The sequence below is a fragment of the Pteropus alecto genome, unplaced genomic scaffold (genome assembly GCF_000325575.1).
Source record: "Pteropus alecto unplaced genomic scaffold, ASM32557v1 scaffold270, whole genome shotgun sequence".
Classification (NCBI taxonomy): Eukaryota; Metazoa; Chordata; class Mammalia; order Chiroptera; family Pteropodidae; genus Pteropus; species Pteropus alecto.
The window spans coordinates 426,060-446,749 of NW_006430735.1; the positions used below are offsets into that span (position 1 = coordinate 426,060).

The 20,690-nt window shown below is 34.3% G+C and overlaps 1 protein-coding gene across 6 annotated transcripts in view; it reads right to left on the minus strand.

The window, feature by feature from the left end:
• CBLB (Cbl proto-oncogene B) overlaps positions 1–20,690 on the minus strand; it is a 204,105-nt gene that overhangs the window by 9,237 nt on the left and 174,178 nt on the right. For all 6 annotated transcript variants that reach the window (XM_025050952.1, XM_006905441.3, XM_006905443.3 and 3 more), the window contains one exon: positions 10,422–10,541. In XM_025050952.1, the coding sequence (XP_024906720.1) occupies positions 10,422–10,541 (120 nt within the window). The remainder of the gene's footprint in view (positions 1–10,421; positions 10,542–20,690) is intronic.

Here is a 20,690-nt window from a genome sequence, read left to right on the forward strand (position 1 = left end):
TCATTCACTGCTCTCACCCCTGTTACCTACCAAAGATCTCAGAGGGTGGTCTCTGAATCAGTTCCTTTAAGTCTTTGGAAGGGTCTCTGTCGGGATTCTCTCCTGCATATTTACTAAACAATGCCTGGAAATACGCTGGCTGTAATAAAATACTTAACTGAAAATCTGAATTGAGCTTGCTAGAATTATGTGCTCGTACTCCAGCATGTTGGGGAGGAGAACTATTTCTCTCCTTGTCTGTGTAAAAAAAAAAAAAAAAGCAAACACTTTCATGCTGATCATTAGAGCGAATCGCTTAAAATCAATCCCTCTTTCTACACATCTTTTCTCAAAGCTTGTAAGACAGCCTTCACTGTCCCCAGTTGTTCTTTTTCAGTGTCTAAAAGTAGGAGACACCAGATCTTTACTCACTTTAGGACGTGTGGGTAATAGAGCAATACAGCAGAACATGAAACTATCTCATAGTTTCCCCAAAGTTATTATATTGTAGTTTTGGAGTACACTGGCACGACTAGAATTTTATCTACTCTATGGGCATTTCTGTACCTGAATAAATGTCATCCTTAAAAACACTGGAAGGGCACATGTTTGTTCTAGTATTTTTAAACTCCTATGGCAGCGATATCAAAATAAGTGCAAGTGTACATGGATATAAATAGCATTTTCCTGGAGCACCAATTTTACTCGAGGATGTGAAGAATGTTAATATTTTTAAATATTAAAATGAATACAGATAAGCTAAGGAATAAAATGAAAAACGTGCATAAATTTTTGAGATTAAACAGACATTGAAGCAATTTCCTATGTGTGATTATCCACTTTTAGTTAAAGCTTAAGTCGCTGTGCTCAGGGTTGATGCTGGTGTGGAGAAAGACTTGAGAAGCACTGGTTTAAGGGTAAATCTTGATTCAATTTTCATTTTCTGAGCCAATTAAAGAGCAGAGACATAAAGAAAAAGTCCTGAATGGCACAGGAATAAGCCTGATAAAAAGACAGTTGGAATAATACCTGGAATACATTCTAAATGAGGGCATTATCATTCCTAACAGGGTAAAAATTGGTCCTTAAGGGGCCGAGAACATCTTAAATGTTAAAAGCGTTTGTGGTTTTCCTAAGAGTCACAATACATAGAGATATGTAGAGTATCTGTGGTATTAAACTTTCACTGTTACAGAGGTGGGATTGAATAGGGGAAAACAAGGCCTAAAAAGGCCCTCAGGTGCACCACGAAGGAAAAAAAAAGGTGAGACACACTGCTGTATGTCTACCTCTGCAGGAGTGGGTGACACATCTACTTCAGTGTCTACCAGCTATTTTACTACAAGAGGTCCTTATTACTTCATTATCTAAACTTTGGTGGATTTTTTAGTGGTTACTAGAAGGTAAGGGGAAGCGGGGAGGTAGATGGAGTAAAAGGGGTCAAATATGTGGTGACAGAAAGAAATCTAACTATGGGAGGTGAACACACAGTGTAAATATATATATGCTTTACTGTTAAAATGTACAGCTGAAACATTGGATTTCATCAACCAATGCCATCATTAAAAAAATAATAAATAATAAATTTTAAAAATTTTTTTAGTCCATATTTTGAAAGACATGACATCTAATAATGTTAGCATTTTGATGAATACATCTTCCTACTTTTTATTTGTTATACTGACTTAACAACAACTACAAAACCAAGTTTCTATATTTCTAGACAAAAGCAAAGACATTTAATGTGTTAGTTTTCTTGTAAATAGGCTTTTAAAATATTAGTGTTTGACAATACATAAAAATAATGATCGATCATACCATAATTTAAAATGACATTTACTTAAAAAATTTAATGATGTGGTAAGGTACTTATGATACTATGTTAAATGGAATTGCGATAGAATTGACATGCTGAAGAAAACACATTAGAAAGAAGTACTCTAAAATGGCAATAATGTTCTGTATTGACGATAAGGTTATAGGTGAATTCTTTTTTTTTTCCATTCTATTTTATTCTCCAGTACGTATGTATGTATGTACTTCTTTTATAATTAGAAAAAAAAAAAATAGCCTCAGATTCCCTCTGCTAGTTTTACAGGTTTGAGCTGCTCAAGGATCTAAGACAGAGAGACAGATTGATTTTGATGATACAAAAATTATAAAAAGCACATAGTGGCTTCTTAAGGTCAGGTGAAAAATGATCAGAATCCAGGTTTTGAAATCTCTAGCACAATTTCACAATTCTAATAACCTCTACCATCCCTTTGTCATTACTATTCATTTGCTAATATCTCTATTTGATTTTATCATTGGGTATCTCCAAATTCAGTTTAGCAATCATTGTTATATGCATATGCAATGGAAGTCATTTTATTTTTCAGATATAGTTGACATACAATATTAGTTTCAGGTGTACAACATAGTGATTAGGCACTTATATAACTTATGAAGTGATAACCCTGATAAGTCTAGTACCTATCTGGCAACTTATATATTTATTACGATATTATTGACTATACACCCAATGCTGTACTTCACATCCCCATGATTGTCTTTATAATTGGCAATTTGTATTTTCTGAATCCCTTCACTTTTTTTCACCCAGCCCCCAACTCCCTCCCATCTGAAAACTATCAATTTGTCCTTTTATCTATGAGTTTGTTTGTTCATTTGATTTTTAGATTCCACACATAAGTGAAATCATATGATATTTGTCTTTCACTGTCTGACTTATTTCACTTAGCACAATATTCTAGGTCCATCCGTTGTCACAAATTGCAGTATTTCATTCTTTTTATTTCAGTAATATTCCATTGTATGTACTGCCTCTTATCCATTTGTCTATCAGTGTAAACATGTTGCTTATGTATCTTGGCTGTTGTAAATAATGCTGTAGTCGACATGAGGGTTCATATTATCTTTTCAAATTAGTGTTTTTGATTTCTTCAGATAAATACCAAGAAGTGGGATTACTGGGTCATATGGTAATTCTATTTTTAAATTTTTGAGAAACCTCCATATACTGTTTTCCATAGTGGCTGCACCAATTTACAATAACACAAACAGTGCACGAGGGTTCCCTTTTCTCCATATCCTCACCAATGCTTGTTTGTTGCTTTATTATAGCCATTCTGACAGGTGTGAGGTGATAGCTCACTATGGTTTTAATTGGCACTTCTCAAAGATTAGTGACATTGAGCATCTTTTCATATGTCTGTTGGCCATCTGTATGTCCTCTTGGGAGAAATGTCTATTCAGATCCTCTGCCAATTTGTTCTTTTTGTGTTAACTTGTATGAATTCTGTATATACTTAGAATATTAGCCCCTTATTAGATGTATCATTGGCAAATATCTTCTCCCGCTCAGTAGGTTGTCTTTACATTTTGTTGATGGTTTCCTTCACTGTGCAGAAACTTTTTAGTTTGATGTGCTCCCATTGATTTTTTTTTTCCTTTGCCTGAGGAGACATATCCATAAAAACTATTACTAAGAGCTATGTCAGAGTTTCCTGCCTATGTTTTCTTCTGAGAGTTTTAAGGTTTCAGGTCTTATATTTAAGTCTTTAATCTGTTTTGAGTGTATTTTTGTACATGGTATAAAAAACCGATCCAGTTTCATTCTTCTGCATGTATCTGTCCAGTTTTCCCAACATCATTTATTGAAGAGACTGTCTTTACCCTGTCGTATATTCTAGCCTTTTTTCGTCCTAGATTAATTGACCATATAGGTGTGGGTTTATTTCTGGAATATTTATTATTCTGTTCCATTGATCTATGAGTCTGTTTTTATGCCAGTACCACAGTGTTTTGATTATATAGTTTTGTTGAATAGTTTGACATTGGGTAGCATAATACCTCTAACTGTTCTTTCTCAAGATTGTTTAGGCTATGTAGGGACTTGTGGTTCCATGTAAATTTTAGGACTATTTGTTCTAGTTGTGAAAAATGCCACTGGTATTTTGATAGTGATTACATTGAATCAGTAGATTGCTTTGGGTGGTGTGAACATTTTAATGATGTTAATTCTTTCTATCCATGAGCACAATACATGCTTTCATTTATTTGTAACTTCAATTTCTTTCTTCAGTGTCTTATAGTTTTCTGAGTGCAGGTTTTTTACCTCCTGAGTTAAATTTATTACTAGGTATTTTATCTTTTTGACGCAATTATAAATGGGATTGTTTTCTTAACTTTTCTTTCTGATAGTGCATTATTGGTGTATAAAAAAGCAATGGATATCTAAATATTGACCTTGAATGCTGCTACTTACTATATTCATTTATTCTCATATCCTTTTTTGATGGAGTCTAGGGTTCTCTATATAGAGTATCATTTCATCTGCAAATAATGAGTTTTACCACTACTCCATTTGGAAATCTTTTATTTTTCTTGTCTGATTGTTATGGCTAGGACTTCCAATACTACGTTAGAATAAAGTGGAGGGAGTATCTTAGTCATGTGCCTGATCTTAGAAAAAAAGTTTTCAGCTTTTCATGGGTATAATATTAGCTCTGGGTTTGTATATACAGACTTTATTATGTTAAGGTATGTTCCCTTTATCCCCATTTTCCTGAGAGCTTTTATCATGAAAGAATGTTGGATTGTGTCAAATGCTTTTTCAGTATCTACTGATAGCATATGGTTTTTATGCTTCATTTTGTTTATGTGGTGTATCACATTAATTAATTGGCAAATATTATACCAGTCTTGCATATCAGATATAAATCTCACTCCATCATGGTGCATAAACTTTTTAATGTTGGCTGAATATTAGTTTGCTAATATTTTGTTGAAGATTTCTGCATCAATGTTCATCAAAGACACTGGCCTGTAATTTTTTTTTTTTTTTTAAGTGTCTTTGGTTTTGGTATCAGCGTAATGCTGGCCTCATAAAATGAGTTTGGGAGCCTTCCCTCTTCTTCAGATTTTTTTGACTAGTTTGAGAAGGACAGATATTCTTCGTTGAATGGTAAAATTCACCTGTGAAGCCATTTGATCCAGGGCTTTTGTTTGTTGAGTTTTTTGATTACTGATTCGATTCCATTAGTAGTTACTGGTCTGTTCAGATTTTCTGTGTTTTCCTGATTTAGCCTTGGAAGATTGTATGTTTCTGTGAATTTATCCATTTATTCCAGATTGTCCAATTTGTTGGCATATAATGTTTTGTAGTATTTTCTTAGAATCCTTTATATATCTGTGGTGTCAGCTGTCACTTCTCCTTTCATTTATGATTTATTTATTGGGCCCTCTTGATGAGTCTAGCTAACTAAGGTTTATCAGTTAATCTTTTCAAAGAACCAGCTCTTGTGTTAACTGGGCTTTTTGACTTTTTTTTTTTTTTTTTGTGACTTTTTCATTTATTTCCACTCTGATCTCTATTATTTCTTCCCTGCAACTCACTTTGGGCTTTATTTTTCTAGTTCCTTTAGGTGTAAAGTTAGATTGTTTGAGATTTGTCTTTTTTTTTTTTTGAGATAGGCCTATATTGCTATAAATTTCTCTCTTAATAGAACTGCTTTGGGTGTGTTCTAGAGATTTGGGGTCATTGTGTTTTCATTTTCATTTGTCTCCAGGTATCTTTGGATTTCTTCCTTGATCTCGTTGTTAACCCATTCATTGTTTAGTAGCATGTTATTTATCCTCTATGTATCTGCGTGTTTTTCAGTTTTATGCTTGTAATTTTATACCATTTTGATTAGAGAAGATGCCTGATAGAATTTTAGTCTTCTTAAATTTACTGGGACTTGTTTTGTGGCCTAACATGTGGTCTATCCTGGAAAAGGTTCTATGTGTACTTAAAAAGAATGTATATTCTGCTGCTTTGGGGTGAAATGTCCGAAAAATATCAAGTAAGTCTTCTGTTCTAATATGTCATTCAAGGCCACTGTTTCTTTGTTGATTTTCTGTCTGGATAATCTATCCATTGATGTCAATGGGGTGTTAAAGTCCCCTACTATTATTTTATTATTGTCGATCCCTCTCTTATGCCCGTCAATATTTGCTTTATATACTTAGGTACTCCTGAGTTGGGTTATATCCTCTTGTTGGATTGATCCCTTTATCATTATGAAATGCCCTACTTTGTCTCTTGTTATAGCCATTGTTTTAAAGTCTGTTTTCTCTAAGTATTGCTACCCCAGTTTTTTGTTCATTTCCACTTGCATGAAATATCTTTTTCCCATCCCTTTACTTTGTGTGTGTCTTTTGATCTGAAGTGGGTCCCTTGTAGGCAGCACACGTACAGGTCTTGTTATTTTACTGATTCAGTCTTTTGATTTAAATGTAGGGATGCTACATTTCCTAGGATTTGATATTTTTAGTGATCGAACTACTAAAAACAAAAATGCTGTCATTTGTTTCCAAAGACTACCAATATACTAGAGCCGTGTGAAAATAATAAAAGCAAGATATTTCATGGCAAACTTTGCGTATAAGGTTAAGACTGTAATCTGCGAGTTATCTCAGGGTAAACACTGTAGCCACAAGCGCTGCTTGCGAGTATTCTCAAGGCAAATGGAAAAAAGGTTAATCTTTGGCATTTTAATTATGAAACAGCTTGTTATGGGCCTCTTTGCCTTTATCTTGTTTGAGATTCTTTGTTGGTTTTTCTCTTCAAATAGATTTTCAATCCCTTGTTCTCTTCTCCTGGTACCCACAGGATGTGAATGCTGGTATAACTGCTGTCCCAGAGGTCCCTTAAACTATTCTCATTTTTTTTTCCTTTTTGCTGTTCTGATTGGCTGTTTTCTGCTACCTTGTCTTCCAGATGGCTGAGTCATTCCTCTGCTTCAATTGACCTGCCGTTAATTCCCTTCAGTGTACTCATTTCAGTTTTTGTATTCTTCATTTCTGACATGTTCTTTTATATGGTTTCTGTCTCTTTGTTGATGTTCTGAGTTCATCTGAATGTGCAATTTTTAAAAAATAATTTTGGCTTAGGTATTGGTGAGGTAATGACATAGTTTGCTAATGAAAATAAAAATATGCATAGCTTAGTGATGAACTAATTTAAATCCTACCACATTGATATTTACTAGCTGTGAAGACCTTGGGTAATTACTACACGTTGTAGTGTCTTACTTTCTTTCATAAATTGAAATAGTAATTCTTTCAAATTAGTTGTGAGGAATAAAATTATGTCTATAGCTATAATACATACTAAATTTACATTTATTTATATTTTATATCTTATATAATTGTATTTATATAAACTTCCCAATATGTTTATATAATAAAATGTATGATATATATGCTACATAAATTGTATATATATTAAATTATCTATATATAACCTATATGTTTAAAATACTTAACATTTGGCCCATAGTATGAGCTTAACAAATTTTAAAAATAATTACTTAATATAATCTGAGACATAATCTCTAAATTTATTTAGTAATTCAGTGACAACTTGGAATGGACATAGAGACTCTTAAATGCACAATTTTTACTAAATTACAAATAAAATCTTCACATACTCTGGAAGATAATTATGATAGTTAAGACTACTTAACATTTGGCCCATAGTATGAGCTTAACAAATTTTAAAAATAATTACTTAATATAATCTGAGACATAATCTCTAAATTTATTTAGTAATTCAGTGACAACTTGGAATGGACATAGAGACTCTTAAATGCACAATTTTTACTAAATTACAAATAAAATCTTCACATACTCTGGAAGATAATTATGATAGTTAAGACTAAGGTTATAACATATAATTTTTTTAATGGTTATTAAAAAGCATTAGTATTAGATTTATAAGAAAAAAGATCAGGTTCTGTGGTAAGGAAAAACATTTCAGGTAGTCGAACTGTGAAAACTATAACATTGAAAAAGTTCCTTTGTTGAAACACAAAAACATCTTATCACTAATGACTACACAGTTCCAACCCTTGTATGAAGTAAAGCCATGATTTTCAATTGAGGTCTTTAGATAACTAGAATAGTTGGTCTTAATATAAAATTCAATTACTTTTTCTCCATGCTAGTAAAGGAGAAATAGTACCGGAATTAATTACTTTTATCATGAGATTTCTTTTATTTTGTTCGTATATTTGGCAGTAAGATCTTTTTATCAGTTACAAACACATTTAATACTAGTTATATGCTGAAATTGTATTATTTTCAAGTGTTACTCTGAACTGCCTTCTAAACACTAAGAGTATGAATAATCTCTGGAGTTGATACTGCACTTCATCAGCATGAGCACACACAAGTAACCATAATGACTGTTATTCTACTGTAAGTTGGATTCCCTGGGTTTTTAAAGAATGGTATCAAACTGTAGTGTATTATATTTGCAACAAGAGAAGCAAACTGTAAAATATGTAAAAACTCAAACATAGCTAGTAATAAACACAAACACCATGTGAATTATATACTCATGTGAAGAAATAAGATTAGCAAAAAATGTCTGCCCCATATACAGGTATATGTGAACGACATATTCATATCATATATCAATTGTTACATCTAAAAATTAAACTTTTAGAAAGCTCTTTGTAGACATATACACACACACACACACATCCTTTTTAGATTAGAGAATAAGGAAAATATTTTTAAATCCTTTAGAAATAGTCTTTTCATAGAAAACTTATACGTAAACAAGTCACTATCAGTCATTTAGATCATAAGGAAAAACGGAATTTATAAGGTGCAGCAATTATATCAGAATCCTCAATGGTCATCTGAAAAAGGCCTTAATAAAAACAGATTACTGCAAAATTAGGACTATTAGAATCCTCAAGGGACATAGTATCCAGTCTCAAGGTTTTGATGGAAAGACTTAATCCAGAAGGCAAGCCCAGTCCTTCTGCTGGTGTGAAATAAATGAGTGGATAGCTTGGTAGCAGCAGCCCTGGGCGCTGCATGTGGGCAAATATTTTGTTGGAAAAAGTATCTTATTTTCTGTGACTTGACTACGTTTGTAAAGAGTTCTGGAAGTATGTTGAAACATATGATGATATAGCTAGCTGAATCTCTCGGAGTAATAATCAGAACTATTTTATCATTCAGGTAAGAGCCAGTTCTGGCTTCTGGTAAATGCCTATTTCAGGATATTTCAACAAGGTTTGCCCCTACAATTTCTAGTGTAACGCTAATCAGAATTTCTACCACTTCAAATCATGTATGTGAACGATGCTCTTCTGGGTCCTACAACACCTACTTATCATGGAGTAAACTGTAAAGCCGCTGTGGAAATCGAGTATTTTGGTCACAGTCCTTCCCATAGCTTAACATTAAATGTTTCATTTAATCCAGAGTTGGTGATAGCAAATATTTTAAATCAGTCATGGCACTCTCCTCAAAGTTGTAACATTATTTCCTTAGTGGATTTGCTTCCTTCATTTACATAAAAGCTGTCAGATATTGTTTCTCCTTTTGACCTTTATATTTTTTCATTTTTGACATAAACGTCAGTGTTTCAATGGCTACCCATGGATATTTGAAATCTTAGAATGACTAGAAGTGAATTGGCAAGAGCACGAATCAAAATTTGAAAAGTCTGCTAAAATTTTCTATGCTTTCCTGAGAAAGTGTTAGAAAACTATTAGAGGAATTTCAGCATCTCCAATGCATGTCATCAAGTATATAAGAACTACTGTCTTGATAATTCTCAAAACAGCTTAAAGTCTTGAAATAGGAAAAAATCTACATAGGAAAAACTTATGTATATAATTATGAGAAAATATTGTTCCTATTGCTCAAAAAATGTGTTCAGCCTAACAGACATCAGTGACTTTTCTATACATCCACTCATCCAAGAAACATGTGCTGACACAGTAGTGAACCAAAGAATACTCTTCAAAGCATTAAAACTCTAGCAGAGGAGAAAGACAACAATCAAGCAAATAAATGAAATTTCAGGCAGTGATACGTGCTGTAAAGAAAATTAAAGCGCAAGAAGGGGAGCTATTTTAGATATGGTGGTTGGAGAAGGCCTGCTGAAGAAACAAAGCAGCATTTCATTATTTATGGTTATAAGTACAACTTGTCTATCTATCTTTCTACTTAATGAGTGGCAGTGGAGTATGGCATCCCTAAATAAGCTATGAAAATTAAGAGTTTGGTGCTAATATTAATTCTAAAGAGATTTCTTTCTTTAATGGAAAAATAAAAGAATACGGCATTACGACGTACATAGGGATTTCACCCTTTTCGCATCTGGTCAGGCAAAACAATTCAGAGGATGAATAAATTTTGAATTAGAGAACATACTTTACCGACTGATCAAAGAAAATATTAAGGCTTGATTTTTTTTCTTTTTCATGAGGTAATTTTGTAGGCATTTCTCTCATAATATAAGCTTTATAAGCAACTTGCAAAGGTGATAAAAATACTTCCTTAGTCTGGCACTGCTCATTAAATTATATAATGAATAAAAAGGTACTCCAAAAAGCACTAGACAAATGTATTGCTATTAGCCAACTCACCTGAAGATGAAGGCAGCTGATCATAGTCTTGTGATGTTCTGTTGGATTTGACATTTTCACCTGGTAATCTCCTTGCAGGAGGCAAAGGAACTTGGCCACTTGCTGGATCAAAAAAAGGATCTTAAAAATAAAGGTAATTTTCAAATTAGAAAGATTGTCCCTGCCAGTTGAATGAAGAATAAAATTCTAGAAGTTCTCTATAAAGATCAGTTTTTAAAAATTTCATGACTGATTGAAACCATTTTTAATCCGCCTATATATTTTCTATTTATCACTTACTCGAATATGCTCTTCTCATTTATTCCTAGATAATACTAATTTTATATTTTCCAGTTCTTATTTAATTTTAAAATTGATGAAATTGCTTCTAATTTTTATTTTCTGTCCTTTACAATAAATAGAAACTGTTGAAAAGTTTTTTTTTTTAATTTTGCCTGTATTTCAAATGAATCTTAGTAGGCAAACATAATCTGTAAAATGGACCTTACATTTGAGATTTATGAGCATAAAACGAATTCATGTATGTGAAATCTATACATAGAAGGTGCTTTTTAAAATAGCACATCGGGCATTCTGTTAAAAATCATTGTTGTTAATTGGCTCATTGAATAGTAAATTCAGTTTTTCAAAACTTCTATTAAAGTTTGAACATACAGTAAAATGTGATTTTTTTTTTTTTACCACCTTGGCAGAGAGGGGACATTTGAAATAGTGAAAAATAAATATAAATCGTAGACAAAAGTTCTTCTACTTGTAATATTAATTAACTAGGACTAAAGGCGGAAAAAGATTCTGTAAGTGCTACTATATTAAATGGATAGGACTATAAACTAAAATGGTTTAAAATTATTACTACATGGGTTTAAAGCCATAGAACTGATTCCTTTTTTGAGTAGATGAATATTGCCTCTACAATCTTTGGTTCCCTGAAAATTTATTTAGCCACTGCTTTCATCTCAGGCTCCTCTCTCATATTCCTTTTATGTCTGCCAGGATTTCCAAAGGTGCTGTAAGTTTTTTTGAGGGCAGTAACCTTATCTTACTCATCCTGTTTGAATTTTTTCTCCTAACACAAACACAGTACCAAGAACATGCCTGGAAAACAGCCTGCATTTCATAAATATTTACTTTTAACTACAAAAACTAAACCCAGACACAGATTTTTCATAAATTCAAAATCAAACCTATGAACTTCACTGATAAATCCATGAAATTTGAATTGCTAACATAGGCTAAAACTATAAATATTAAAGAAGTTAAAAGTTTTAATGACAAACTTAAAACGACAAGTTTGACTATTTAAAAAGAAAATGCATGCTGATTTATACTAATTTTTGACTAGATAATGTAAGGTAAGAGATAAAATCAGTATTTCCCACCCCCTACCCCCATTTGAGTATAATGATTATCCCTGGCTTTGCTGGAGACTTTTTGACCTAAGCAAGGTTACCTGCTTTCATTTATTTCAAGATTAAAATGAGTCTTAGATTTTGAGCTTTCAATAGTTGAAGAGTCAATGTCAGCCTCATTAATTTTGCTGAAACATTTTAGGGAGAAACGAGAAGATAAATTCTATGCAAGAAATGTTAATTTTTGATTTGGAAGAGTAACAAAAGGAACCAAATATGGTGATTTCTGCATAAATTTAGAAATTTTCCAAGGATTTAAATATTAATAAAATTTACTTTCAGTTCTTGTGCATTCTAAAACATCACTGAGATAACAGATTGGAGGAAGGATTATCTTTTATAACACATATACTTTTAAAATTTCCTTAGGGGTAATTTATAGGCTTGTCAGATATGCTGTTTTTAATCATCTATTTTAAGGCTAAACACTAGATTCTAGATACGCTGCAGTCATAAATAAACTACAAAATATATAGTTGTATAATATTATTCCAATATACTATTTCAGTTAAAAAGTCACTAGGTACACTAAAAATATTAATCCTCACTGTCATGTTCTGTCTTGCTTCATGCTAAGTTTGCTACTAGTCAGGTATTGGGTAAATTGGGCTTTTATATCAAGTTGTAAAGTTGGAATTCATGCTTCAGTGGGAAAAAATATACAACAAAATTACCACAGAGAGAACAATAATTACCAACTGTCTCCTCATGAAGAAAACTTGAAAAGCAATAGTTTTTAAAAACAAATTCCTCAAAAACTAATTACAGTAAAATTTAATATCCATACTTAGTATTGAAACATACAAATTAAAAATATCATAGCCCATGTACCACTGATATAGTAATAAATGTTTGAGAAATGAATGAATGAACAAACACAATGGAATTAATTTATTCTAAAAAGCAAAGTACCACTGCTTGTGATTTACAGTATGTAATGCTAAACTGAATATTTCATAGTTATTTTAGAGGTTATAAAAAACTAAGGAAAGATGGGAAGAAAAAGGTTTGCTAAGTATAAAAAAAGTTGGACAGACTTCTGGTCAAAAAGGCAGAGTAGGTAAACACTGCTGGCCTCTTCCCATGAACACATCACCTTTACAACAAAATTAAATAACTAGCTAAACAGAAGTCCTATAACTCAAGATATAAAAAGCAGCCATGTTGAGGCTGGTAGGAAGGGCAGAATGGGCAGATCCTACACTCACAGTGTGGTGACTAAGAATCAGGAGGGATAGCTCAGCTGTGGAGGAAGGGGTCCCTCTGAGAAGCAAGGGGTCCCAGTCACAGACCAGAGGTCCAGTGCCAGGAAGAGAAGTCCCAATAACATCTGGCTGTGAAAACCAGGGGGATTATACCCAAGTGAGAGGGAAGACTGCTGGAGAACTAGGTGCTACACATCTTAAAGTGCCTAAGCACAGAATGACTTGCTCTGGGCTCTAGTGCAGAGGCAGCATCTCAAAAAGCACTAAGAACAGATAGAAGGAACTAAATTAACTGGCGTCAGGGAGAGGGCTAGATGGGCAGGGATCAGGACAGCTTTCTCCAGGGACAAAAGTGTTGTCAGGTGCTATTGTTCCTTTATTGAATGCTCCCTCCACCCAGCCAGCCCTGCACAGATGGATGCCAAGTCTAAGTTCTCTTAACCTTGATATCACTGTTCACTCCACACTGTTTTTTCCCTGAGGCCCTGTCCCATCCAACTTGCATGCCTAGCGCCAAACCTCCTACAATACCTCCTTTACACAATCAGCCTTCCTCAGCTTGTGCTGAGGTCCACTAACCCCAAATAAGCAGTGGCTGGCCTTGCTGTGCCCTATACGAGCCTGGCACAAGCAGCAACCAGTCCCAACTTCCATTGTAACTCCATCAGTTAGCCCCGCAAGCTTGGTATAAGTCCTAGCTTGGAACGTAGCTTCAACTAAGAAGTCACAAACGTGGCATAAGTGACAGCTGGCCTAAACTCATTGTGGTGCCCATCAAAGAGTCCCAAGCCTCTCCCAAATACTTCCAAGCCTAACACAAGTGGTGACCAATCACAAGTGGTGACCAATCACATTTGTAGCTCTTACCACATAGCCCAAAGCCGGGCAAAAGCAGAGTGCCTGACCTTGACCTGCACTGGAGCCCCTCCCAAGAGGCCCTAGAGCCAACATACCTCATGGCCAGCTTCACAAATGACACACCTAAACGGCGGACTTGGCTGGCACTAGAGGCCCACTAAAGTGACTCCTGCTCCATGGGATCAGCCCCTGCACAACAGCGTCCACTGTAGTTACAGCCAGCTCTCATAGCCTGAGGGTCAAACCCACCTGCTGACATGCCAAGATCAATTAAGGACCAACTACAACAGAAAAGCACACACTACCCACACAAGGGACATACCTGGAACACCCAGCTCAGGTGGCCAGGGACACTGCACCACTGGGTCCCATAGAACATCTACTACATAAGGCCACTTTGCAAAGACAGGGAGACATAGCAAATCTACCTTATACATAGAAACAAACACAGGGAGTCAGGCAAAATAAGGAGACAAATATATTCCAAATGAAAGAAATGAACTTGGGTGAAGAAGAGATGAACTTAGAACTTCAACAAAGAGATATGAAACAAAGATAAAAGGCATGAAGAATGAGTCAGAAATTAGGAATACAATAATTTAAATGAAGAATACATTAGAGGGAATCAGCATGATTAAATGCGTCAGAATACTGAATAAGCCAACTGGAAGACAAGGTAGTAGAAAACACTCAATTGGAACGGCAAACAGAAAAAAGTTTTAAAAAATGAGGATAGTTTAAGGGACTTCTAGGACAACATCAACCATAACAACATTTGCATTATAGGGATCCCATAAGAAAAGAGAGATTTATAAACTATTTGAGGAAATAATGACAAAAAACTTCCCTATATTAGCAAGGGAAATAGACACACAAATCCAGGAAGAAGAGTCCCGAACAAGATGAACTCAAAGGGGCCCACAACAAGAAACGTCATAATTAAAATGCCATAAGTTAAAGACAAAAAAAGAATTTTAAAAATAGAAAGAGAAAAGCAGTTAGTTACAAAGAGCTCCCATAAGACTGCCAGCTGATTTCTCAAGAGGAACTTTGTAGGCCAGAGGGAATGGCATGAAATATTCAAAGATCAAAGTGATGAACATCAAAGACCTACAAACAACATTGCTCTACCCAGCAAGGCTATCATTAAGAATTGAAAGAGTGAGAAAGAGTTTCTTAGGCAAGAAGAGGCTAAAGATGTTCATCATCATTAAAATCATATTACAAGAAATGTAAGGAGACATCATTCAGTGGAAAGGAAAAATATATATAAATAATATAGGAAAGGAAAAAATTCACACTGACAAAGGCAAACTTAGAAAATGTAGTAGATCAACTAACTATAAAGATAGCACAAAAGTTAAAAGGTCAAAGTCGGAAGATTATGTGTAATTATATTAATAAACTGATACACACAAACACACAGAAAAGTAAAAAATAATAAAACAGGGAGGTGAGTAAAAATAGTAGTGTCTTCAGAATGTGTTCAAACTTAAGAAACCAACTTAAACTGCTATGCTATAAACATAGCTTAGTACATATGAAGCACATGGTAACCACAAACCAAAAATCTGCAAGAGATATACAAGAATTAAAGAGAAAGGATTACAAACATGACACTAAGAAATTCAACATACAAGAGAGGAGAGCAAGAGAATAAGCACAAAGAACTACAAAAATGATCAGAAAATAAAATAGCAATAACATAACTATCAATAATTATTTTAAATGTAAATGGACTAAATATTCGAAAAGACACAGGGTGGCTGAATCAATAAAATAACAAGACCTGTACATGTGTTTCCTACAAAGGACCCACTTCAGATCAAAAGACACACAGATTGAAAGTAAAAAGATATTTCATGTGAATGTAAATGAACAAAAGGCAAGGGTAGCAACCCTTAGAGAAAACAATTTAAAACAATGGCTGTAACAAAAGACAAAGTAGCGTATTTCATAATGATAAAGAGATCAATCCAACAAAAGGATATATAAGTATATAAAGTATATAAGTATGTAAGCAAATATTGATGGCTATAAGGAAGGGATTGTCAGTAGTACAGTAACAGTAGAGGACTTTAACACCCCATTGACATCAATGGATTATCCAGACAGAAAATCAACAAAGAAACAGTGGCCTTGAATGACACATTAGACTAGGACTTACTTAATATTTTTAGGACATTTCACCCCAAAGCAGCAGAATATACATTTTTTTCAAGTACACATGGAACCTTTTCCAGGATAGACCACATGTTAGGCCACAAAACAAGTCCCAGTAAATTTAAGACTAAAATTCTATCAGGCATCTTCTCTAATCAAAATGGTATAAAACTAGAAATCAATTACAAGAAGAAAACTGAAAAACACACAGACATGTAGAAGATAAATAACATGCTACTAAACAATGGGTTAATATCAAGATCAAGGAAGAAAGCGAAAGAAACCTCTGGAGACAAATGAAAATGAAAAACAACGACCCCAAATTTACAGAACACATGCAAAGCAGTTCTATTAAGAGAGAAATTTAAAGCAATATAGGCCTACCTCAAGAAACAAATGTCAAACAATCTAACCTTACACCTATAGGAACTAGAAAAAGAATAAACAAAGCCCAAAGTGAGTTGAAGGGAGGAAATAAAAATAGCGATCAGAGTGGAAATAAATGAAAAAGTCTAAAAGTTGAACAGCCCAGTGCAACCAAGAGCTGTTTTTTGAAAAGATAAACAAAACTGATAAACCTTAGCTAGACTCATCAAGATATGAGAGGGCTCAATAAATAAATCCGAAATGAAAGGAGAGAAGTGACAACTGACACCATAGAAATATAAAATATTCTAAGAAAATACTACAAATCAGAACAAATGGATAAATGTGTAGAAACATACCATCTTCCAAGGCTAAATCAGGAAAACACAGAAAATCTGAACAGACCAGTAACTACTAATGGAATCGAATCAATAATCAAACCCTCAACAAAAGCCCTGGACCAGATGGCTTCACAGGTGAATTTTACCATTTGATGGAGAATTAATACCTATCCTACTCAAACTATTCAAAAAAACTGAAGAGGAGGGAAGGCTCCCAAACTCATTTTACAAGGCCAGCACTACCCTGATATCAAAACCAGACAGACACGAAAAAACAAAAAACAAAAACAAAACAAGAAAGAAAATCATAGGCCAATGTTCCTAACTGATGAACAGAGTTGAAAAATCCTAAACAAAACATCAGAAAACATAATTCAGAAATACATTAAAAATAGCATACACCATGATCAAGTGGGATTCATGCAAGGGATGCAAGGTGCTTTTAATATCTGCAAATTAATTAACATGATACACCACATAAAATGAAGGATAAATTTCATAAGATTGTATTCATAGATAGATGCAGAACAAGCATGTGACAAATCCATGACAAAAACTCTCAGCAAAGTGAGTACGGAAGGAACATACCTCAACGTAAGAAAGGCCATATATGACAAACCCATAACAATATTCATATTCGACAGTGAAAAGCTAAAAGCATTTTCCTTAAGATCAGGGGCAAGACAGGTGTGTCCACTTTCACTACTTTTATTTGGCATAGTATTGTAAGTCCTAGCCACAGCAATAAGACAAGCAAGGAAAACAAAAATTAAATAGGAGTACATCAAGCTAAAAAGTTTCTGCACAGTGAAGGAAACCAACAAAAAGTAAAGACAACCTGAGCAGGAGAAGATATTTGCCAATGAAACATCCAATAAGGGGCTAATCCTAAGTATAAAAGAAACTCATACAAGTTAACACTAAAAGAACAAATGGGCATAAAATCTGAATAGACGTTTCTCTCAAGAGGACATACCGATGGCCAATAGACATGAAAAGATGCTCAGTGTCACTAATCTTTGGGAAATGCCAATTAAAACCACAATGAGCTATCACCTTACACCTGTCAGAATGGCCAAAATGAATAAAGCAACAAAAAGTTTTGGTGAGTATGTGGAGGAAAGAGAACCCTTGTGCACTACTGGTGGGATTGCAAATTGGTGCAGCCACTATGGAAAACAATATATGGAGGTTTCTCAAAAATTTAAAAATAGAACTACCATAAGACCTAGCAATCCCACTTCTTGGTATTTATCCAAAGATATCTAAAACACTAATTCAAAAAGATACAAGCACCCTTATGTTCATTGCATCATCATTTACAACAGCCAAGATATGGAATCAACCTGTGTGTCCATAAAGATGTAGTACATATACACAATGGAATATTACTCAGACATAAAGAATGAAATCTTGCCATTTGTGAAAATGTGGATGGACCTAGAGAGTATTATGCTAAGTGAAACAAGTCATACAGAGAAAGACACATACCATATAATTTCAAATATATGTGGAATCTAAAAAACTAACAAAGTCTTAGAGAACGAATTCATAACTGCCTGATGGGAGGGAGATTAAGGGGCTGGGTGAAAAAAGTGAAGGGATTTAGGAGGACAGCTTGCCAATTATAAATACAGTCATAGAGATGTAAAGTACAGCATAGAGAATATAGTCAATAATATTGTTAATAACTATATATGGTGTCGGATGGGTACTAGATTTATCAGGGTGATCACTTTGTAAGTTATGTATATGTCTAATCACTATGTTGTACAGCTGAAACTAATATGTCAACTGTAACTGAAAAAAAATTTTAAATAGAAAAAGCAAGTGGGAAAATATTCATTGATCGAAATTATGCTCTGCAGAAAGAAAACCTATCAAATCTCTAGAAGAAAGCATTATGGAGGTTTTTAAAAAAATTTCTTTCCACTATCTGAAACACTTCCAAATTATAGTATAGAAAAAGAGGCAAAGAAAATGGAACTGTTAAAACAATGGTATATTTCCTCTGGGGCTGTCCAAAAACCATCTGGAAAATTATCAGTTTTTCCAAAAAATTTAAAAGAATAACAATGCAGGATCTAATTGCTATAAGTGGTTTGAAAAGCTTTTTAGGTGAAACAAAATTCCTCCCTCTCAGCTGCCCTGACTCTTTAACTCACATTTATAAATGCCCACTATGTAGCAATCTGGCCACCTATTAAATCCTTTAGTGTCACAGAACTCTCTACCTCTCTGAGATACAAGAATTATTAATAATTTAGAAAGCAGCTTCTCATGATGAATGGAATTTTCATTCTTAATAATTCTCCTCGTTTGTCTAATTTCTGCCTTCTGAGGAGACATGGAAAAAGTCTAATCCTTACACAAATACTGTAATTGAAGACAACTCTAATATGTAGCCAAGATCTTCCCTTTTCTTGGTTATACATCCTCAGTTTCTTTAATCTGTAGTTTATATGGTATAGTTTGAGTTCCCTTTACTATCTTGGCTGCATGCCTCTAGGGATATCCCAACCCAGGGATTTTTAAAATTAAGCGTGCATCAGAATCACCCAGAAGGCTTATGAAAACACAGATTGCTGGGTTCTTCTCCCAGAGTTTCTGATTTAGTAAGTCCTCTGTGGATCCTACAAATTTGCACTTTAAATAAATCCCCAGGTGATGCTGATGCTGCTAGTCTGAAGACCACAGAATCACTGCTCTAGCCCATCAATCCTTCAAGACCTTAACACTGTAGTCTCCATGCCTCTGAGCACTGGGGAGGACCTCACCTCACTCTTTTGATTTGAACTCTGAGTGCTGCCTTCAAATAGCATAAGCTCCTTTGGGAGCCACATCATGATAGTGCTTTATAAAGGTCACAGTCAACAAACCCCCCTAAATCCTTTTCAATATTATTGCTAATGATGCAGATTTTTTCTGTATTTTATCTATGCAGTTACATTTCTGGATCCAAGTGGGAAACTTTCATTTTATCTCTAAAAGTCAATTTTGCTAGCCTTTAGAGTTGAATCGCGGCTTTAAGATTGGATAAAGGCTTCAAAAGAGATTCCAAGTTAGAAAAATCGTGAAAGAAAGGTTTAGTAAGTGCTGCCAGAGACACTCTATATTGTGCCGTGCACAAAGACATGCAGTTATAGGAATGAGCAGACCTAAATACAGCCTTGGCTTTTCCTTGAAAACTGGTCCTGGCACAAAATGGAGGAGGGGTGCCCATTTCAACCCACCAGCACAAAAGAAGTGTCTTGTTGTAATTAATTAATTATTTTTATTATGATGATATTTGTTAATGACATTTTTGTAATTTAGACAAAAGCACATATATGCTAGCAGTAGCTCTGGGTTAAGAGACAGGAGAGTGTACTGCTTATTTTGAGGACTCTTCAGGGTTTTTTTAGGATATGAACTGGTCTGTGCAGAGTAGATGGCTCATGTACAACACTGGGTATTACTATTTTGCCAAAAGAAATCTTACATGAAGGCCTAAAATAGAAAGTAGATAAAAGCAGCGTCAGAGCTGTGCTCCTGCTTCACTTCCCTGCTTTGATCCTACAGGAGTCCTAAGGCTCCTTTGTAGAAACACAGGACTCTGCGGTTTAGAGTGGCTACTGCGAGCAGTTATTGGTTCATAAGGTCAGAAAGGTGGACCCGACTTAAGTGTGCAGGACACTGAATGCTGGGATAAAGAGGTAGGTTTGATCAGGTATTTAATACAAAGTCATGAGAAAATCCAACTTTTTTTTTTTACCCTGTACAATTCTACAACTATTGAATTAAACATTCCTTTGGCATTTATAGAGTATTCTTTCATGAAGTTCAATTCTTTAGGTGAAGAACCTCTGCTATGAATCTTCTGTTACACTTATTTAGACAGCAGAATGTATTAAACACTTCACAAAATGAGAGAAAGAAACCTTCAGA